Genomic DNA, 17375 nt, shown 5'->3' with positions numbered 1-17375 from the left:
AAGGGAATACTGCTGTTGCAATGTGTCCCCCTTCTGTTGAAAACACCAGAATCCCCTGGGAGAGTTGTCAGTATGCCAGTCTGGCATGGTAAAGTCCATGACAATTTGTTGCCTCACTCTCAGCACAGTAGAATTACAAGAATTTAATCCAGCCTGTCATACTTCTACACTTGGGCTGAGATCTCTGCTTGATAGAGGGTGTTTAAATTTAGCTAATGGAGAAATAAAGATGTAGCTTGCTCTGCTTTGTTCCTTGATCATTACAAAGTGATTATATACATGGGTTTCAATTCCTCTTTCTGGACCTGGATGCTCTGGATAGCTTTTTAATATTTTTTCCTATTGATTCTTTTTGCACAGTAAGTCTTTTACAGTGCCAATTTTGCGTTTATGCATTGGCAGGTTTTCTTCTGTTGTCTAAGACTGTTCTTAAAACCCTAGCTTGTGTGAAATTCCACTGAAGCCATGAGAATTAGTGCAGCATGCCCCCTCTTCCTGTTGAAAGTCATTAAAGTCCCTTTTGGGGGCTTTGCATGCGGCAGAAGAAATTCATTGAGACTTTGGGAGCTGTTTTTTTTTTTTTTTTTTTTTTTTTTCATGCTCAAAACAACAGAGAGGAAGCTGATGGAAATCACCAGAGAAAGAATACCAAGTTCTGGGAATGGGATTAGCTTCCTTTCTTGTATGGAAAAAAATAACAGGGAACATTTCCAGTTAAAATACAAAGTATTTCTGCCTAGAGGAACAATCATTGTAGTTAAATGCCAAAGTATGGAAACCCTCTCTATTTCTTTGTGGTTTTGGAACTTTCCTGAGCTTCTTATGCAGCAGCATTACCCTGTATTATTGTAATTCATGAGCAAACACACTGCTAACCTCTGTAACACCTTCGTAAATTAAGGTCATGTGCTCACTTGAGACCATCAAACTCAATGCTTTTGATTTAAACCATATGTCTTTTGACGCAAGAGCTAGTGGGTATGACTCTTGACCTACTTAACCTGAATTATGAACATTTTGCTCTGTGTATAAAGTCTTGAATTTTTTTTTTTTCATGTCTTAAAGTTGACTCCAGCTTGTTTCTTCACTGAGTTCTCTGAATGATCTTTTTCATTTTATAAACGTTAACATTTCAGTTATGTTATTTTTCAACGTTAGAAGCTATTTTGTTTTGGAATAAGTTAACACTGATAGTTGCCTACAACTTGCAGTGATGTCAGGTGTGGAAAATAGAGTAAGTTAGAGTGCCTGGTACTTGTTAACTAATCAAGCATGTTTTTTGTTTGATTGGCTTTGATGGCTTCTTTTGTCCTCTTTTTAGAAACAGCAAAATATTAGTGGAATTTCTTATTTCCCTTGCCACCCTCTCTTTCTTTTTAAGTGATGGCTAAATTTGTTTGTATAAGGTAGACTTCCTAAAAATTGTACTTAGGAAAAAAAAAATCTTAGTTTTAGCTCTATATGGTATAGAAATAAAGTTAAATCTAAAACAAGAACTACTAGATAAAGATGCTGCATGGTATGTTTCATGCAGAAGAACAGGTAGAGAATAGTAGCTTTATTTTATCCACTTCCAAGGTGTTTCTCACTGGGTTTCCAGTCCTATTTGCACTCTGCTATCACTTTTCCCTTTGTTCTTTTGCAGAAGTAAAACTACAACAGTTGGTGATATGAATGGATTAAAGTCTCTTTCTGGCAACAAGGTATTTATATGTTAAGATTAATTTTCCTCCCATAAAATTGTATTCTTATTTTCAGTGTTTAGTGTTCGTGAGATAATGTTGAAATTCTAGTTATCCTAATGTAGTATCTTAAAAACGATCCATCTTTTGGCACATTGAATGCAAACATTACTTTTGAAAGAAATAATGTCCTTTCTAGTGCTGTTTTGTTTTCATTTAGTTAATTCTGTTCTGGTATGGTTAAAAGAACACCATACAATTAATTTTTCAAAACTCTATGCTTTGTCTTTTTGGCTCATTTGTATTTCAGATCAGAATTTTTAAGTAGTGATTAAAAATGCAAAACTTATAAACCTCTGTGTAATTGACCATTTAGCACTTTGTTTCATTTCATACAGCACCTTAAGAGCAATGGAAATCCCACCTTGTTGGTCTTGCCTAAAAAAGTTCTGAGATCACTCAATCCATCAGTGTACAGAAATGTTGAATATGAGGTTTGGCTACAATCCAAATGGGGTAAGTGACTGCATACTTACAGTTCCAACTTTTGCATGCTGATGTATGAAGGGGAGTCCTCTAGAACAGTGATGAAAATGACAGTTTCATTTTAGGCAGGAGTCTTCCTCGTATGAGTCAGTGTGTTCATTGAGGGCTACAATTACTGCTTTTCAATTTTACTATATTTATAAAATGACCATTTTAGTGTATTTAAACTAACAGTATGTTACTGCTAATGTATTTACAGATCAACAAAAACAAGATTTTTCCATTGCTGCTGGCATGCAATACTCAGTTGGTGATAAATGTAAAGTAAGTAATACAGACTTACAGTTTGAGACACTAATGTTTTCTTTTCAGGATGCCAATTTTCCCATTTAGGTAACTGTTTTTAAATATAAATTCAATAGTTTCTAAGTATTTCATGCTTGTGTATGTGTATAGCTTGGGGACATGGTTTAGTGGGTGATATTGGTGGTACGGAGACGATTTGATCAGATGATTTTGGAGGTTTTCCTCCAACCTTTATGAGGTTGCTCCTATGTTCTGGACCCCAACCTCATCAGACCTCCACCACTCCCGTCCTCGCCCCCAGCCTTCCCCCCAAAGGGTGAAAAAAAAAAACTCAAAAAAAAAAAAAATGTACGGTTGATTATTTACTGCTTAATAATGTGGGCTTAAATTTTTATATTGGAGATCCTAAGGTTGTTCTTTGTAGTATTGACTTAAAGGTACAGAAATTATTAGTAGAAAGAACTCTGTTAATTAACATACCTTCTTGGTCAAATTTTTTATATACATGGTGAAACAATAAGTATACGGGATAAAAACATAGGAAGGGAAGATGAAGGAAATAATGCAAAGTGAAGTTGACCAAATTAATACAAGCAGAAAACCAAATGCTATACCAGAATACTGTTAAGTTTGGTTTATATTTAACAAAACAATTTTAAGAACATGGAATGTCTGTTTTTATGTTCGGACATGATTAGTGTCACTTGTCTACAACTTCTTCCTTTAGTTTAAAAAACTTTTTAAAGAACTACTTCTGAATTGGAGTCCTTTATGTTCTTCCTGAAACTAAATTTTAGTGAAGTCAGTCAAGGATTTTTCTCTTCTGCACCTGGATTTTAACAAGGAAAAGCTCTGGGATTTTTTATTCTGAGAGAAGCTGAAAATTCTTGCTACACCGATATGTTCCAAAACTACATGACACAGTTTAGAAGTAAATGTTTCATTAAGTAATGTTACCTGGAAAGCTGTTGATGGTGGTGTGCTTTTTTGATTGTTTATTTTTTTTAGAAAAGCTATGAAGACTTGTTTTTGATGCATTTACTGAATTATGTAATGTTTATTTCTCAAGTGTTGTATTGCCTGGAGGAAAAGACCTATTTTTAATAACGCTAATAGTTTAAGGAGTTACATTACCTTGTTCTCTTCTTTGAGGCTTAGGTCCTTTTTTCCTTTTCCCTTAGGTGCGCTTAGACCATAACGGGAAATTTTACAATGCCCACATTCAAGAAGTTCGCTCAGAGAGTGGGCCAGTTATTGTATTTGTAGAAGAGCTTGGAGAAAAGTAAGTGTTTTATTTCTTCTGGAAAAGAGCGCCAAACTTACCCTTGGTAATGGTAGCATTACTTTAGTTCAGAGTTAGTTTCAGCCCCTGAAGCGTATATACTTCTTTACTTGAAGCAGTACTGCTACAAAAAAAAAAAGGAAATATATTTAAAAAAAGAAGAAAAAGGGGTTGTGCATTATTGCCAGACTTTTTAATGCAATGTTTTCTGGATATTACTTGCAGAGTATATAAGTAACTGCATTATTATTACTATTTGATTAGAAAAATAGCATTTTGTGTTCCTTGCTTCACTGTTGGTTGGGTAGCTCTGCCTGATATCAGAGAGAGAGAGCTAAGCTGCTGTTCAGATCAGTGTAATCTCTTCACCCTGCCTCAGGACAAATTGACTGTTTAAAATTGGTGATGATGGTTGTGGTGGTTTCATTTGCGGGGAGGTTGTCTATCTCTATTTTTATCTATAGATGTTGTCTTGAGCTCCTCTGTAAGTTCTTTGACTCTTCTGGGACAAAAAAAAAAGCCAACATTTAAGCATAATGTATTTTGGGAAGAAGAAACGCTTTCAGTCAAGATAAATGAGGGAAGGAGGAAGATTTCAGTTAAATCACATGCAATCTTCTGTAAGAAAACTGATGATTTTTCAAGAATCGGGCTGTACTTCCTGTCTATAAATAAAAATCAACCTTTTTGACCTGTTGAATACTGGCTAAATTTGCATTGCCTTATCAGAGAATTTAAAAAATAGGAAAAAGTTCCACATGCTGCTTGAGTGTAATCCTAAAGAACAAAAGACTTTGAGTCCAATGTTCTCAAAAATGGAAAGATCTGTCAGTCTTTAAAACATATGATATTCATTTATGCACACCACAGACTAGTCCTAAAGCCATCTTTTTTCTTCCTCCATCATTCTTTTTTTTGCTGTTGTTTTGTAGGCATTCTGTGTCACTGAAGAGCCTTAAACCTCTTCCACAGGCCTCTCCTATGGAGGGCTGGAACACTGTGCCAGGGAAGAAGATGAAAAAGTTTTTCCCAACGTGGGGGCAGAATGCTCAGCCTGGTAGGACTAAACCTGTCTTTCTGTGGCAGAATCTTTGTTGTCAGATACTTTGTCCCAAAGAACTTATATATATATATATATATATATATATATATATATATATATATATATATATATATATATAATAAAAAAAAAAAAAGTAATAATAATAATGAATAACTTCTGTCTTCTCTTGTCTATCACAGATGTAGATTGCAGAGGGTCAAAGAATCAGAACAAGTCAATAAAACCCCAGTCAGCACTACCTCCTCGACTTCAGCATACTGTGGGAACCAGGCAGCATCAGTTCATATGTTCTGGACCCCAACCTCATCAGACCTCAACAGAGCAAAAAGCTCCAGGCAGGAATCCTTCCCAGAGTGGAAGGTAAAACTGAAAATAACATCTTGCTTGTCTTCAACTCTTAACTGAGCTTCTTGGAGCCCTAATTCCTGTTTCAAGTGCTTCTGACTAGTCTTTTGAAACAGGTTGCCGTTGAATTCCTAGGAAGTGTTTTAAGTCTATAAGAATAAACACAAGCTCATTTTTAAAAAAAAAAAAAAAAAAAAAAAGGATTTTATTCCCTTCCCATTTATTTTTCAAAATTGCTGCTATCATGAACTCTCACTTGTTTTCTTGCATGGCAATACCTGGAAGCACTGTGTGTGAAGCAATAGTTTCTTCTTGGAAGGTGGATTTTTTTTTTCTGTTTGAGGCTGAAGTAATGTTGCAAGTTGCACTTCTTGGGCATGGCTAAGATCTCTCAGCTTCTGCAGAGCCTGGTAAAGATGACTGCCATGTATTATGACAGATGACTTGGAGTATGAGAACATCATTTTGCCTGCATTTTTGGTAGTGATTTTTGATTCATTATGCTGCTGCTGCAGCAGCAGAGATTGTTTTGATTGTTTCCACTCTTTCCTACTGGAAATACTTTATTTGCATTCATACTCTTAATGGTCTATTTTGTCATTCTTTTGTATTGTAACTTCTTGTGATACAAATGACTGGGGTGTCTTTTGAGACTGCCACACCCCACATTTTAAGGGCCTCTTTCTCACTCCTTTTAACCCAAATACATAAGTATCCTTTAAACATTTAGTTAAGTAGTCCAGCAAGCTCAAATAGTGATGTTGTTAATTTTGTGTAGTGATGTTTCAGGCATTGAAGTCTATAATGCATTTTCCCTTCTCTGTTTTATTTACAGAAATGTCCTTTCCTGATTTTTCTCTTGCACAGCCATAGCAGCTGGGTTTGGTCAGTTCCCAGTAGGCACAATTTTTTTTCCATTTCTTGAGTTTTATCCACATGGATAACTTGCAATAGGCAGGAAGAGTTCCAGTATGTGTAGAATCACATAAGCAGTGATGTAAAATTATATTCTTTCTAAATCATTAATTTTTATTATGTTTGATACTGATGATAATGGATTTTTTGATAATGTGATCCTGTTTTGCTTTTTCCTTTATAGAAAACCAGATCGGGAGAGAACCGAGGATCTGAACCACGGTGGTAGAGATTGTAACTATTTTGGCCTATCTCCGGAGGAACGCAGGGAGAAACAGGCAATAGAAGAATCTCGTTCGCTTTACGAGATCCAGCAGAGGGATGAACAAGCTTTTCCTGCCCTTTCCAATGTATGCTTTTTTGTTGTTGTAATTAATTAAGAGCATTCTTAGCACCTGTCCATGAACTGTTAACCAGAAGTTGTAGAGTTGTTGAGTTGCTGCCTTTGCAGTACGGTACAATTCAAAGGTTGTTTACCTTTTTGGATTACCAAATATGGTAGAAATAAGAGCTTCTGAAGCCATGGGATTCTTTCTTTGTGTTCTTCTTGTCTCTGGAAGGCTTTGCACTCCCCTACAGTTATTTATCTGTTGTCTTTTTCCTCATCTGGTAGGATCATGCCTGAATGTGAGGACAAAACTGCCTCAGAAGTCCAGTTTATTACTGAGAAAAAGCTCAGTAAAATGGCACTGTGGTGCTTGAAGTATCACAGACATCTAGGCGGCTTTTTCTGAGTTCACATAAAAACTTGTTTTATTTAGAACTGACTTTCCTTTTTAGCCTGAGAACTCACAGATGTGATAACTTGCCTGGTTTAATAATAATGCAAATATTTTATGTCAGACTTCCTTGCTCTTTCTGCACTAGAGCCCAGCTGGCTTCAGTGGAGTCCTCTCTCTCTGAAGGAAGATTGTATCCTGTAGATTTTTTGACAGTTTGTTCTATTGAAGTTATTTTCTTAAATGGATTGAAGTCTCTGTACATCCAGGCAGAAAACAGATCCTGTGGGTAAAAAGATGCAATTTTAAAGTGTAAATTAAATTCTTCAACTAAAGCAGTTTTTGTTTGTCATGTAAACTAATGACACAAATGCTTTCAAAAGAGATGCTGCAAAATTTAGAAATGAATGAGAGGGTGGATGAATCTGAATACTGATGAAGGCTGCTTTTTCCCCCTCCATGTTCTGCACTTAAATAAGTATATCTGTCATGAAGGAAGGCTTAACAGTGTCACGTCAGATGATGGTGTCTAATATATGTATTTGCATTTTTGCTTTTGTCAACTTCTTTAGAATCAGTCGGTCTGTCAGGCTGCTGCACAGACTGTGGATAATACAAATCCAAAAAAGTTCTCAAATAATGAGAGAAGAAACAGCAAGTGGACAGCAGAGGTGGAAGAACAAAAGGATAAAGGTAAAAATAAATGTTCTTAGATCAAAGTTTGTTTACCTTTTTTCTTTTTATTACCAATCTATTCTCTCCTCATTGCCTAAATAATTTTAGGTAACAGCACCCAACTAATGTAAGGTCAAGGTAGTAAAGGTGTGGTTGGGGAAGAAATTGCATGTTTTCCTGTTCTGTGAATGTGGCTGAAAGAAGTAGGTAGGTTCCTTGCTGGAACTTTTGCAGTAAATGGGAAGAGGAAAGAAGGGGAAAAAAAAAGAATTATCAGAGCCACCCTAAATTAGGTCTTATTGAAATTCTAGCAAGTATAGCAGAAAGTACTAGTGGGAGGAGTATTAACAGTGCTTACTGCAGTAAGTCAAGAGAAAAGCAGGTCAAAGTATTCAATGAAGTCTGGTGAAGAACTAGCATGCAATGGTACAGAAAGCAGGGAGAGGATTGCATACAGAAAAGGTGACAATACCACCCTGTTCAGTTTAGAAGGGTTCCTCTCTTGAGTCTCTTGTAACACTCCCTGGCTTCTCTTCGTTGACTCTAAGCTTTTCCTCTTTTGTCAGGAAGTGGAAAGTGGCAGTAATAGATGAAAGCTGTATCTGTCAGGAGGTACTTAATTAATCTTTGCCAAATACCTGCCCTTTCTCCTTCCCCCCTTCCCCCGTCCTCCCAATAAATGTTGCCTGTCAGCTTTGTTATAACTAAACACCAAAATTAGCCTTAGCTGTTCTGTTTTTTTCCCTTCTTCACTAAATAAAAAGTCAAACTCTAGCTGCCTCCTAGAAGCTGTTATTTTCTTGCATTTATTTTTGTTGTTCCTTTATATCTGGTAAAAGCAGAGGCATTGATGTGTGCTGATGGAACTTGTGCCTTTCAGTTCCTCTTACACCATGAAGTACCATTTTGAATAGTCTTGCAAAGACTGATATTACCCATTTTTCTTTACTGAAACACCTGAACCTTGTTTAATTTGATAGCCAGTTTCACCTGTGATGCCAAAAAGATTCCTCATATAGGGGAAGCTCTTTATTGTAGTGTCATGATGAATTTCACTGATGTTCATGGCATGTTGTCTTTTCTCTGTTTTTTGTGATGTTTTGGATTGTACTGCCTCTGATACTAAGTTAATATATCTACAAGAATAAACTGTTATTTCCTTATCAGTACTTTGATATATCTATCAGTACTTGGGGAATTGCCAGGAATTCTCATAGTCAATATTGGGTTTATTTGCATTGTTGTCTAGGTGTTACAGTGGTGGTACACACACTAAGCTTTTAAAAAACACATACCTATTTAGCAGCTGCTTTTAAACTGATGTGCGTGAATTTGGTTGACAAGCAGTGTTAGCCAGATTTGAAAAAAGGTAGAACATAACAAACAAAACAAAACAAAAAAAGTACTGATCTTATTATATGAAGATTATGCCAAGACTGTTCTTCAATAGCTTCTTTCCCCCCCCCCCCTCCCCCCCAAGTATTTGCTGGTGCTCAAGAAATTGAAGTTTCTGCATCAGTCCGAAATCTTATTAGATCTTTTGGACCAGTGAAACTTCCTAAACTCATCTATCTTCTATTGTTTTAACATGTGAATATGGAAATGCAGATCTCAAACCGTTTTCACTTTAATCAAAGTACAAATTCATTTTTAAATTCATTTTTTTTCACAGCAGGGACTTAGAATGAATGATATGTGTTTAAACTGAAAAGACAGCTACATTTGGTGATGCCTGAGGGAAGTAGGAAAGAAAAATTGTTAACAAACATCAATACAGAATTTCTGTAGAGGTTTGAAGACCCAGGTTTAAAGTCTGTTCTGTTACTTCCCTATCTACTAGTTACTTTAGGATGTTTTGATCTTTCGTAAAAACTGAATTCTGAAGTAATATGTGCTGAGGTAGGTTTTATTTTGAGGTTTAACTTTGGAAAGACAAACTTTAACTGGCTTAAGTTGTGATAGCCATAAATGGTGTAATGGTTCATTTACTAGGTTATGTCTTGGTGTTACAGAGTCAAATTCCAGGCAGATCCACTTAAGTCAGAAGCTTGAGCCAAATTCATCCGAGGTAATCTTAAAGAAAAGACCAAATTTTTTTTTTTCTTTTAATGTTATTGCTTCTCTCTTACATGATTAGCAGAGCAATAGCTGCCTTTATAGCTGTGATTGCTGCTGCTTTACAGCTTTAATTGAAATACTTAAAAGATTTGAGGCTTGTATTGCCATCAGCTTTCCTCAGCCCCTGTAACAGATACTTAAAGTCTTTCTTAACAATCGGAGTTCCCAGATCTGGGCTATCGAGAGCACTTACAAATATGCATTTGTAATTGCTTAGTACAGTCTGTACTTCCAGCACAATGGGACCACAAAAGATGTGATGTTTACTAATAGTTACTGTGCTAACAGACCACGATCTCTGAAGTTCAGTGAAGATTTGTGGCCCATTGTTGGCTTCTATTCTTTGCTGTCCTTTCAATGAGCAAAATGTTATACTAATATAATAATGATTGGGTGGTTAGCCCACTTTGTATGTAGAATGCTTTAATATCTTTGAATGCCTATTGGAAAAAAAAATCTCATTAGACTAACTGTGTTTGTCTGTTTCTAACTTTGCTTTAGAAGAATAGTCAAGATGAGAGGTGTCCAAAAGCTTCATCACCTTTGGAACAAGTAAAAACAGATTCTCCAGTTCTTGCTGAACAAGTAAGAAATGTTTGTTTAATTTCAAAATTTTCCAGTCAGGAGACTTCAGACAAAGGGGAGCTTCATCACAGCCACGTATTGTGATACTGGCTTTTAACTATGCAGTCATTTCTATGGTGATAACGCTAGAAGTCCATACCTTGAGTTAAGAGGGAATCTTTTATATCCAGTGTAAAGAGTGTGGAAAATGCTACCCTTGATAGAAAAGTAAAAACATATCCTTTCTTTTCTGAGAAAGGTGTTGATTCATATCTCTTTATCTGAAGTTAACTGTGTTTTTCACTTTCAATTCTTTTATGTATGCAACTTGATACATTTCTAGTTGATGTTTTGCTATTGTGCTGGTGGCAGTCTGGACAGTACTGAGTCTTCAAGCTTTTTTTTTTTCGAATAAGTTGGACATGTTAGGGCTCACCAACAATGCTTATTTAGAATAAATTCACCTGATCTTTTTGTTTCTCTAGAAACTGACAGAATGCTTACCAAGTGTAACTCCAACACCCTCACCAGTCTTTTCTGAGGTGCATTTGCCTCCAACAGTGCCTTCTGTACCAGCCATTGTGCCAGCTTGGCCAAGTGAGCCAACAACTTATGGACCTGCAGGTCAGAAGAAATACTAATGTGAATTAGAAACTACTAACTAGCTTTAACTGTCTTGCTACATTGAAAATGCCTTCACGGGATGTTTTGTGTCTTGTAACTTTCCATCCCAAAGGCAGTCATCTATGGGAATGTATTTATTCATTGCTCAAAGTTAGTGAGTTCTGGTAGATGTTTGATTACACATGCGTAGCTCACTTGACTCCTTATCTGAAGGTAGAAGAGAGATGTGTACTCAACTCTCCATGTTTCCCCTGAGTGGGATTGCTCTGAGTTCTGATGGGGCTTATTCTAGAGATTTGCTTAACATAGAACACAGCATGTGTAAGGTTGATAGGTGTTCTGTGCCCCACATAATAAGCCTCTGATTTGCTAAGGACTCAGAGTGGGTCTGGTAGGTCAGGCTCCCTTTGGAGCTCAGCTGACTTGTAGCAAAACCAGTGTAGTATTTTTTTCTGTGCTGTGAATGTTGCCTGATAAATGTAATTAGATGAGATTCAATTCATTATTGCTCATTAGATGAGGTGCTGTATTTTTGTATTTCTGTATAAGAACTAGTCTTGGAATCAGCATAGAATGGTACTTTAGTAACCATAATGATCCTTTCATACGTGACAACATCTGTAATGGAAGATGCATAGCCCAGGTAATCTCAGCTCAGATCGAGGGTTGACATAAATGACTAGACTGAATGAGAATTGTAAAGGTTCACGTGTATGTTTCAGTTCACACCTTTTTCACCTTTTTTCTCCTTTCCTTTTTTTAGTAAATATGATAAGGGTTTATCTATTTCTGGAAATCTTAATGGTTTCACTTCTTTCTGAAAACTGTTCCTTGCATTTAGCCAAATCTTCTGTTGTTTCGAACTTCCCAGCTCTAAAGAATTTCCTCTTACGCCTCCCCGAATACCTTTGTTATGTTTTTTCTTTTGTCTTTTGAAGCTTGTCTTTTCCACTTCCACTTTCTTTTGTAGTATTACATAGATTGTATAAGATTTTGGATTTTATAATGTTACATGTGAAATAAAACTTGTGTTTGTGTGTTTTCTGCTAGGTATTCCAGCCCAAATACCTGCTTCTTCACTGATGCCAGCCCCAACAACAGGACCTGACTCTATTGTATCACAGGCTCAGGTAACATCTGCTCCAGTTGCTGGAGTTCCTGTGTCGATGCAAGCAGTTAACCAGCCTTTAATGCCTTTGCCTCAGACTCTGAATCCCTATCAGGATCCACTATACCCTGGATTCCCTTTTAGTGAAAAGGGAGAAAGAGCCATTGCACCCTCTTACTCCCTGTGCAATAATGGGGAGGACTTACCTAAAGGTGAGAAGCCAGAACATCTGTATTTCATACTGTTTTTCCCAGCAGGCTTTCTTTGCCTTGCAAAAGACAACTTCTTTTGACACCGGCTAGCAGTAGGACCAAAGATTTATTTGTTGCCACTTCATGATTAAAGGGGTGGGAGGGAATGCTGTATACAGTTGTTTTGCTTCACTTTATGGTGTTAATATTGCAGTTATTTTAAGTGGCTACACTTAGAAATCTGGTATGATTGTTTTATGGTTCTTAGCTTGACCCACTGTAGCTCCAGGTTTTGTGAACTGATAGGATTTTATTTGGGGAACTGCTTCCATTTACACTAACAAAAGTAACAGATTGTCTGTTGCAATCAAAACCTTGGAAGTTGTTCAGCATTTCCTTACTGGTCTGCGAAAAGGCAGGTTTTGGCATACTATAAATACGGAATATGCTCATAAAGAACATGCCATGTTTGACTGCATTGGTAGTGTATGTTTACTGGACTGTACCTCTAAAAATCAGAATTTCAGTTCCATAAGCAGTTAAAATGGAAATTTAAACTGCAGGTGTGTTCCATTTACTTTACTAAGGTGGGTGGGGAACAGGAACAAACAAAAAACCAACAACAAATCAAACAAGGACATGCAAAACAACACCATACCTGTGTTTCTCTACTGAAGTGGAACTTTATGCAAGGATTAATTTCTAGATCGGATGAAGTGTTATACAAGTATTCATATTTCTATTTTTTTTTTTTCTAGATAAGAACATTCTTAGATTTTTCTTCAATCTTGGTGTGAAGGTAACTCTTCAAACTTACATATATCTCTGCTTGGTAGCTCATACAATTTGCTTTTACTTGGTAGTACAGTGCTGAAGAGTGGCTGCTGCAACTATACACTTCAAGTTTATCTTTAAATTTGAAGTACTTTTTATTTGGTCTTCTGTTGACTGGGATCCCATTGCTGGTCCACACTGAAGTTCAAGTCAACAGAAATAAATTTCTCAACAACAGTAGTCGGAACTATCTGCTTCCAGTAGTGGTTATATGCAGTCCACAGAGACTGTGCTTTACAAATTCACAGGTAAACCAATATTGGATTGAAGATGCATTCTTCTGGAAGCAGCATATAGTAAAAGCGAAATGGCCTGCTGACTTGGACCCCGTCTGGGTGCTGGCAAAGCTGTTGTAGTAAAAATACCTTGAATTGCTTTCCCTGGGGAGACTCCCTCAAGTAGCTGCTTGTCTGTCCAGTCTGCTCAGGTTGAAGACTGCAAAATTCGGCACAAGTTAAAAAGCAAATTTAGATTTGATAACTGTGTACCTAATGCAAGTCTTTTTGGTTTGTTTATTGCAAAGTCTGTAAGTCAGTAGGAAGTGCCACTGCATTATATTTAAACGGTGTTTGTGTCATAAACATGTGTTTATTTGGGACTGTCCTTATAGCACTTCGTATTATTTAGGGTAAAGCCCCTCATTTTGAGGCTTCAGCACCATCTAATGGTGAAAGTACCGTGCTCTGGTAGTGCAGCTGACCAAATAGTGTGGTAGACCTGGCAATTGTCTTCTGGGTTCTCCTGTGCACTGCTTTGGTCCCAGATCCTGTCACCCCGTTGTCCATCTTCCAGCTGCTTGTTCAGAGTGGACTGACTGGTTCCCACTGGGAGTGGGTCTGGGTAGGCTCCTCCACAGACTCTCTGTACAGATGATGCAGACTGTAGAGTTTGGGAGTCTACCCCCTTTCCTACTCTGTTGTTTTCTTATCCTTCTGCCTCCAGCAGCCTTGCATGGTGTTCTGTATGGCCTGAAATAAGTGTATTTGACACACTGTACTATAAAAACATCCTACAGTGTTGCTTGTGAGTTGTCAATACCTGAAGTCGACCACCTCAGGTAGAAAACCCTTTCCCTATCTCCTACTTCCATGTCAGCTAACAAGCACGTAGTGGCCTGTGATCACACTGCTCAGAGTTAGAGTTGATAAATGCAGGCTTTGTGTTCATGTGTTTAAATTGACTATACAGGAATTGTGTTACTAAGTTTTCTCACTGGTCATAACTGGTGCCTACTTCAGCTGCATTTGGAAGGAAAAAAAAAAAAGAGAACACAATTTTGAAAGCCCAGAGATTCTCCAGAAGTGAGGGCAGTCACTGGAATTAAAATTACCTTCCCGTAATTATTTCAGAACAGTAAGCGTGTGCTATTATGTCTGTCTACAAGTTCAAATGACCAAATACTTTTTCTTTCCTGTCTTGCAGGCATACAGCTGTCCCATGTGGGTTCCCCATTCTTACTTGTACCCCCTGCACCAGGCCTATTTGGCTGCTTGCAGAATGTACCCGAACGTGTCCCTCCCCGTGTACCCGCACAACCCCTGGTTCCAGGAGGCTCCACCGACGCAGAATGAGAACGAAACTGCACGAGCAAGCAGGCACTTTCCTATCCAGACTGAGGCCAGGTCCAACGGTCAAATTTCACAGGTTGACAGCAGATCTCCATCACTGCCGCTGATGATCCCGACAGCTCAGGTGTCTGAAAGCCAAGGACAGGTCTGTGTAGAATCGGAGAATCCAGTGCAAGCACTTCCCTACGATGAGTCCCTGAGAGGGAAAAATCTGTTCCCACAACCAGCCTTTGGACACAATCACTTCCTGGGAGCTGTACCAATAGCGCCTCCTTTCTTTCCTCACTTCTGGTATGGGTACCCCGTTCAGGGCTTTATCGAGAATTCGGTGGCGAGGCCTAACGTTGTCGTGGCACCTGAGGACAAAGAGGCAGCAAGTAGCACGTCTGCAAATCTCTACGTGGCTAAAGAATGCAGCCCTCCCGTTCCTGCAGTGAAGTGTGCAGAACAGCTTCAGAAGAGTAACAGCAGCGGCTCAAACACTGCCCCGTTCCCTGTGGCTGGTGTGAGCAGTGAATGCAGCGCCCCAAAAGAGACTACCACGAGGGCACCTCAGCTGGAGCAAACCTGCATTGCTGCTTCTGCCAAGCAGGCAACGGCTGGGCTGCAAAACCGTTCTCCCCAAGCACAGGGGATCGAGAGGCAGCCAGGGGTGTCCAACGCCACACCAGCGGTGGCAGAAGCACCCAAATACGAACACAAAAGTGCTACACCCAGCCGTAAGGAGAAGACTGATAAAGGCAGAGATTCCAAGGGTGCTGGTAACCTACAGACAGAAAGCAGGGCACAGAGAACGAAGGAAGAGAGCTCCGAAGATGAGAGCGAAGTTTCTGATATGCTGAGAAGTGGCAGATCCAAGCAATTTTATAACCAGACTTACGGAGGAGGCAGAAGGCCTAGACTTGAGTGGGGTTATTCTAGTAGGGGTGGCTACCAGTTCCAGAGAAACGAGGAAGCCTGGAAAGGACCACCCAGCAGAAGCAGAGAGGAAGGCTGCCAGTATCAGCGAAACTTCAGAGGAAGGCCATATAGGAATGACAGGAGAAGAGCAACGCTGGGAGATAATCAGAGGGGGCATCAAGCATAGAATGAATGGATAGTTTGAAATTTTTCAAATGCAAAAAGTAATTTGAAGTAGCAGTTAAAATTCTTAATCTTTCTTTATAGTAAAGTCCAAGGATATGTTTAACTTTTGGGGAGTAAAGACTAGGAGGGTGTGAGCTCCTACCATTTTGTTTGGGGGGGGATTGCAGAGTTTGGTTGGCTTAGCGGTTTATCCTCGATGTCAAATTAGGAAAAACGACATAGGTTTAGCGTTTGAATTTTTTCCACAAAGGTTTGAGTTCATGATGTAAGATGGATACGTACGTTTACTAGGGTGTCAAATTATAGCATTTGATGTGAGCTAGATTCTAAAACTGATGGTAACATTGCACCAAATATGAATATATTTTATCATACAATGCCTTAGTTCTGAACTGAGCTAAAGGAATTCTCAGCCTACTGCACTGTTGTCTTTGATATGCTTCCAACCCAAAGGCCTTTCATCTCAAAAATCTGTCAGACTTGAATGTTTCTCTTCAGTGTGTTACATGTATGGCAGCCAGCTAACCCCGTGTCTTAGGTCTGTTGTATATAGTTCTTTTAATATTCATAGGGTATATTTTTGAATTTTAAAAAGCATTTATTTGTTGAAATCAAAATCAAGACAAGCAGTCAAGAATAGCTGTGTATGATTTGGTAAGAATGGCTGTTTCCACCAAGAATTCTTAATGCTGGTGTGACTAGAATGGTGCCTATGCCAACTAAATAATTACAAAGACAATAAAAATGTAGATGCTATGCATTTCAAAGATAATTCTGCATCTGTTATAATAGCAGAAGTTTTTTTAATGCCACTTTAACACTAATGCACTGACAAATCCTAGATATTTTGTGAGAAGAGATGCATAAAGTACATGTTACATTTTTAAGTTTGTATGGTTGAGCTACTGTTCAGTATTCTTTTTGTTATTGCACTGTTAATGCAAATTTATGTTTTGCATGTACAACTCATTGCTGGAACTACTTTTTGAAAGCGAGATGGATAGTCTGTGTTCTGCTCTTCCCTAGACTTCAGAAGAAAGTGGCTTCTGCCTTATATTTTTACACTGTATCAGAGTTCTGATGCTGTTTCTTCTGACCCTTATAATGATCTCTGCTGCAGTGTTCCTGTTGCTCTTGCAGTTTGGACTTTCAAGTTATCCAAACTCGGAGTGCGGTGTGCAGTGTTCACTCAGCCCTGCTCTGTAAAATTAACCGTTGTGTATATTTTTATATCTCTGTATATACTAGTGTAAGAGGTGATGGTACCCTTTCATTCATGTCTGAGATTGTACACCCTTGGTCAGGAAATGTGAGTGGTAGTTACGTGACAATTTCTTTTCAGATGCATGCGATGTATAAAACTCCTAATTAAAATAAATGTTTGTGTTTTACATTCTTTCTAAATCATATTTATGTATTTGAAGCTGTTGCAGTGACATTAACTGTATATTTTTGTTCTGCTTATGTAGTTATTTCTGCTGTTTACAATCTTGAGGCAGGCTCCAAAATGCAGGTCAACAAGATTTCTTCCTGTCTGAAGTGGTAGCAGATTTTTTTTGTAACTTAATGGAAAAATTATTTATTTCAAGAGGCAAACCTCAGTTTTTCAAGCTGAAAAAACTGAGCAATACTGAGGGCTGTAGGAGTTAGGCTGAGTGGGGTACTATTCAAAGCCTTAGCAACAAGCTAGGTGGTGTTTTAGGTACATGAACTAAAACCCTACTCTGTTCAGCTTTTTAAAACTCCTCTAAATCTAAGGGACACTGCCAACAAACCAGCTGCCCTACCCTCTCATATGGGAGGATATAC

The 17375-nt window shown here is 38.1% G+C and overlaps 1 protein-coding gene across 7 annotated transcripts in view; it reads left to right on the top strand.

Annotated features, from left to right (window-relative positions):
* OTUD4 (OTU deubiquitinase 4) overlaps positions 1 to 16957 on the top strand; it is a 29215-nt gene extending 12258 nt beyond the window's left edge. For 5 of the 7 annotated variants that reach the window (XM_068680837.1, XM_068680839.1, XM_068680842.1 and 2 more), the window contains 14 exons: positions 1646 to 1703; positions 2081 to 2198; positions 2428 to 2492; positions 3656 to 3756; positions 4689 to 4813; positions 4999 to 5179; positions 6264 to 6429; positions 7371 to 7491; positions 9486 to 9541; positions 10093 to 10176; positions 10641 to 10779; positions 11830 to 12099; positions 12837 to 12877; positions 14335 to 16957. In XM_068680837.1, coding sequence (XP_068536938.1) covers positions 1646 to 1703; positions 2081 to 2198; positions 2428 to 2492; positions 3656 to 3756; positions 4689 to 4813; positions 4999 to 5179; positions 6264 to 6429; positions 7371 to 7491; positions 9486 to 9541; positions 10093 to 10176; positions 10641 to 10779; positions 11830 to 12099; positions 12837 to 12877; positions 14335 to 15567 — 2758 coding nt within the window. In that variant the 3' untranslated portion in view covers positions 15568 to 16957. The remainder of the gene's footprint in view (positions 1 to 1645; positions 1704 to 2080; positions 2199 to 2427; positions 2493 to 3655; positions 3757 to 4688; positions 4814 to 4998; positions 5180 to 6263; positions 6430 to 7370; positions 7492 to 9485; positions 9542 to 10092; positions 10177 to 10640; positions 10780 to 11829; positions 12100 to 12836; positions 12878 to 14334) is intronic. The other 2 variants (XM_068680844.1, XM_068680843.1) reach the window with 2 other exon arrangements.
* Positions 16958 to 17375: the final 418 nt, after the last annotated feature.

Source organism: Anas acuta, chromosome 4 (genome assembly GCF_963932015.1).
Source record: "Anas acuta chromosome 4, bAnaAcu1.1, whole genome shotgun sequence".
Taxonomy (NCBI): Eukaryota; Metazoa; Chordata; class Aves; order Anseriformes; family Anatidae; genus Anas; species Anas acuta.
This window is presented reverse-complemented; position numbering and strand designations above follow the sequence as displayed.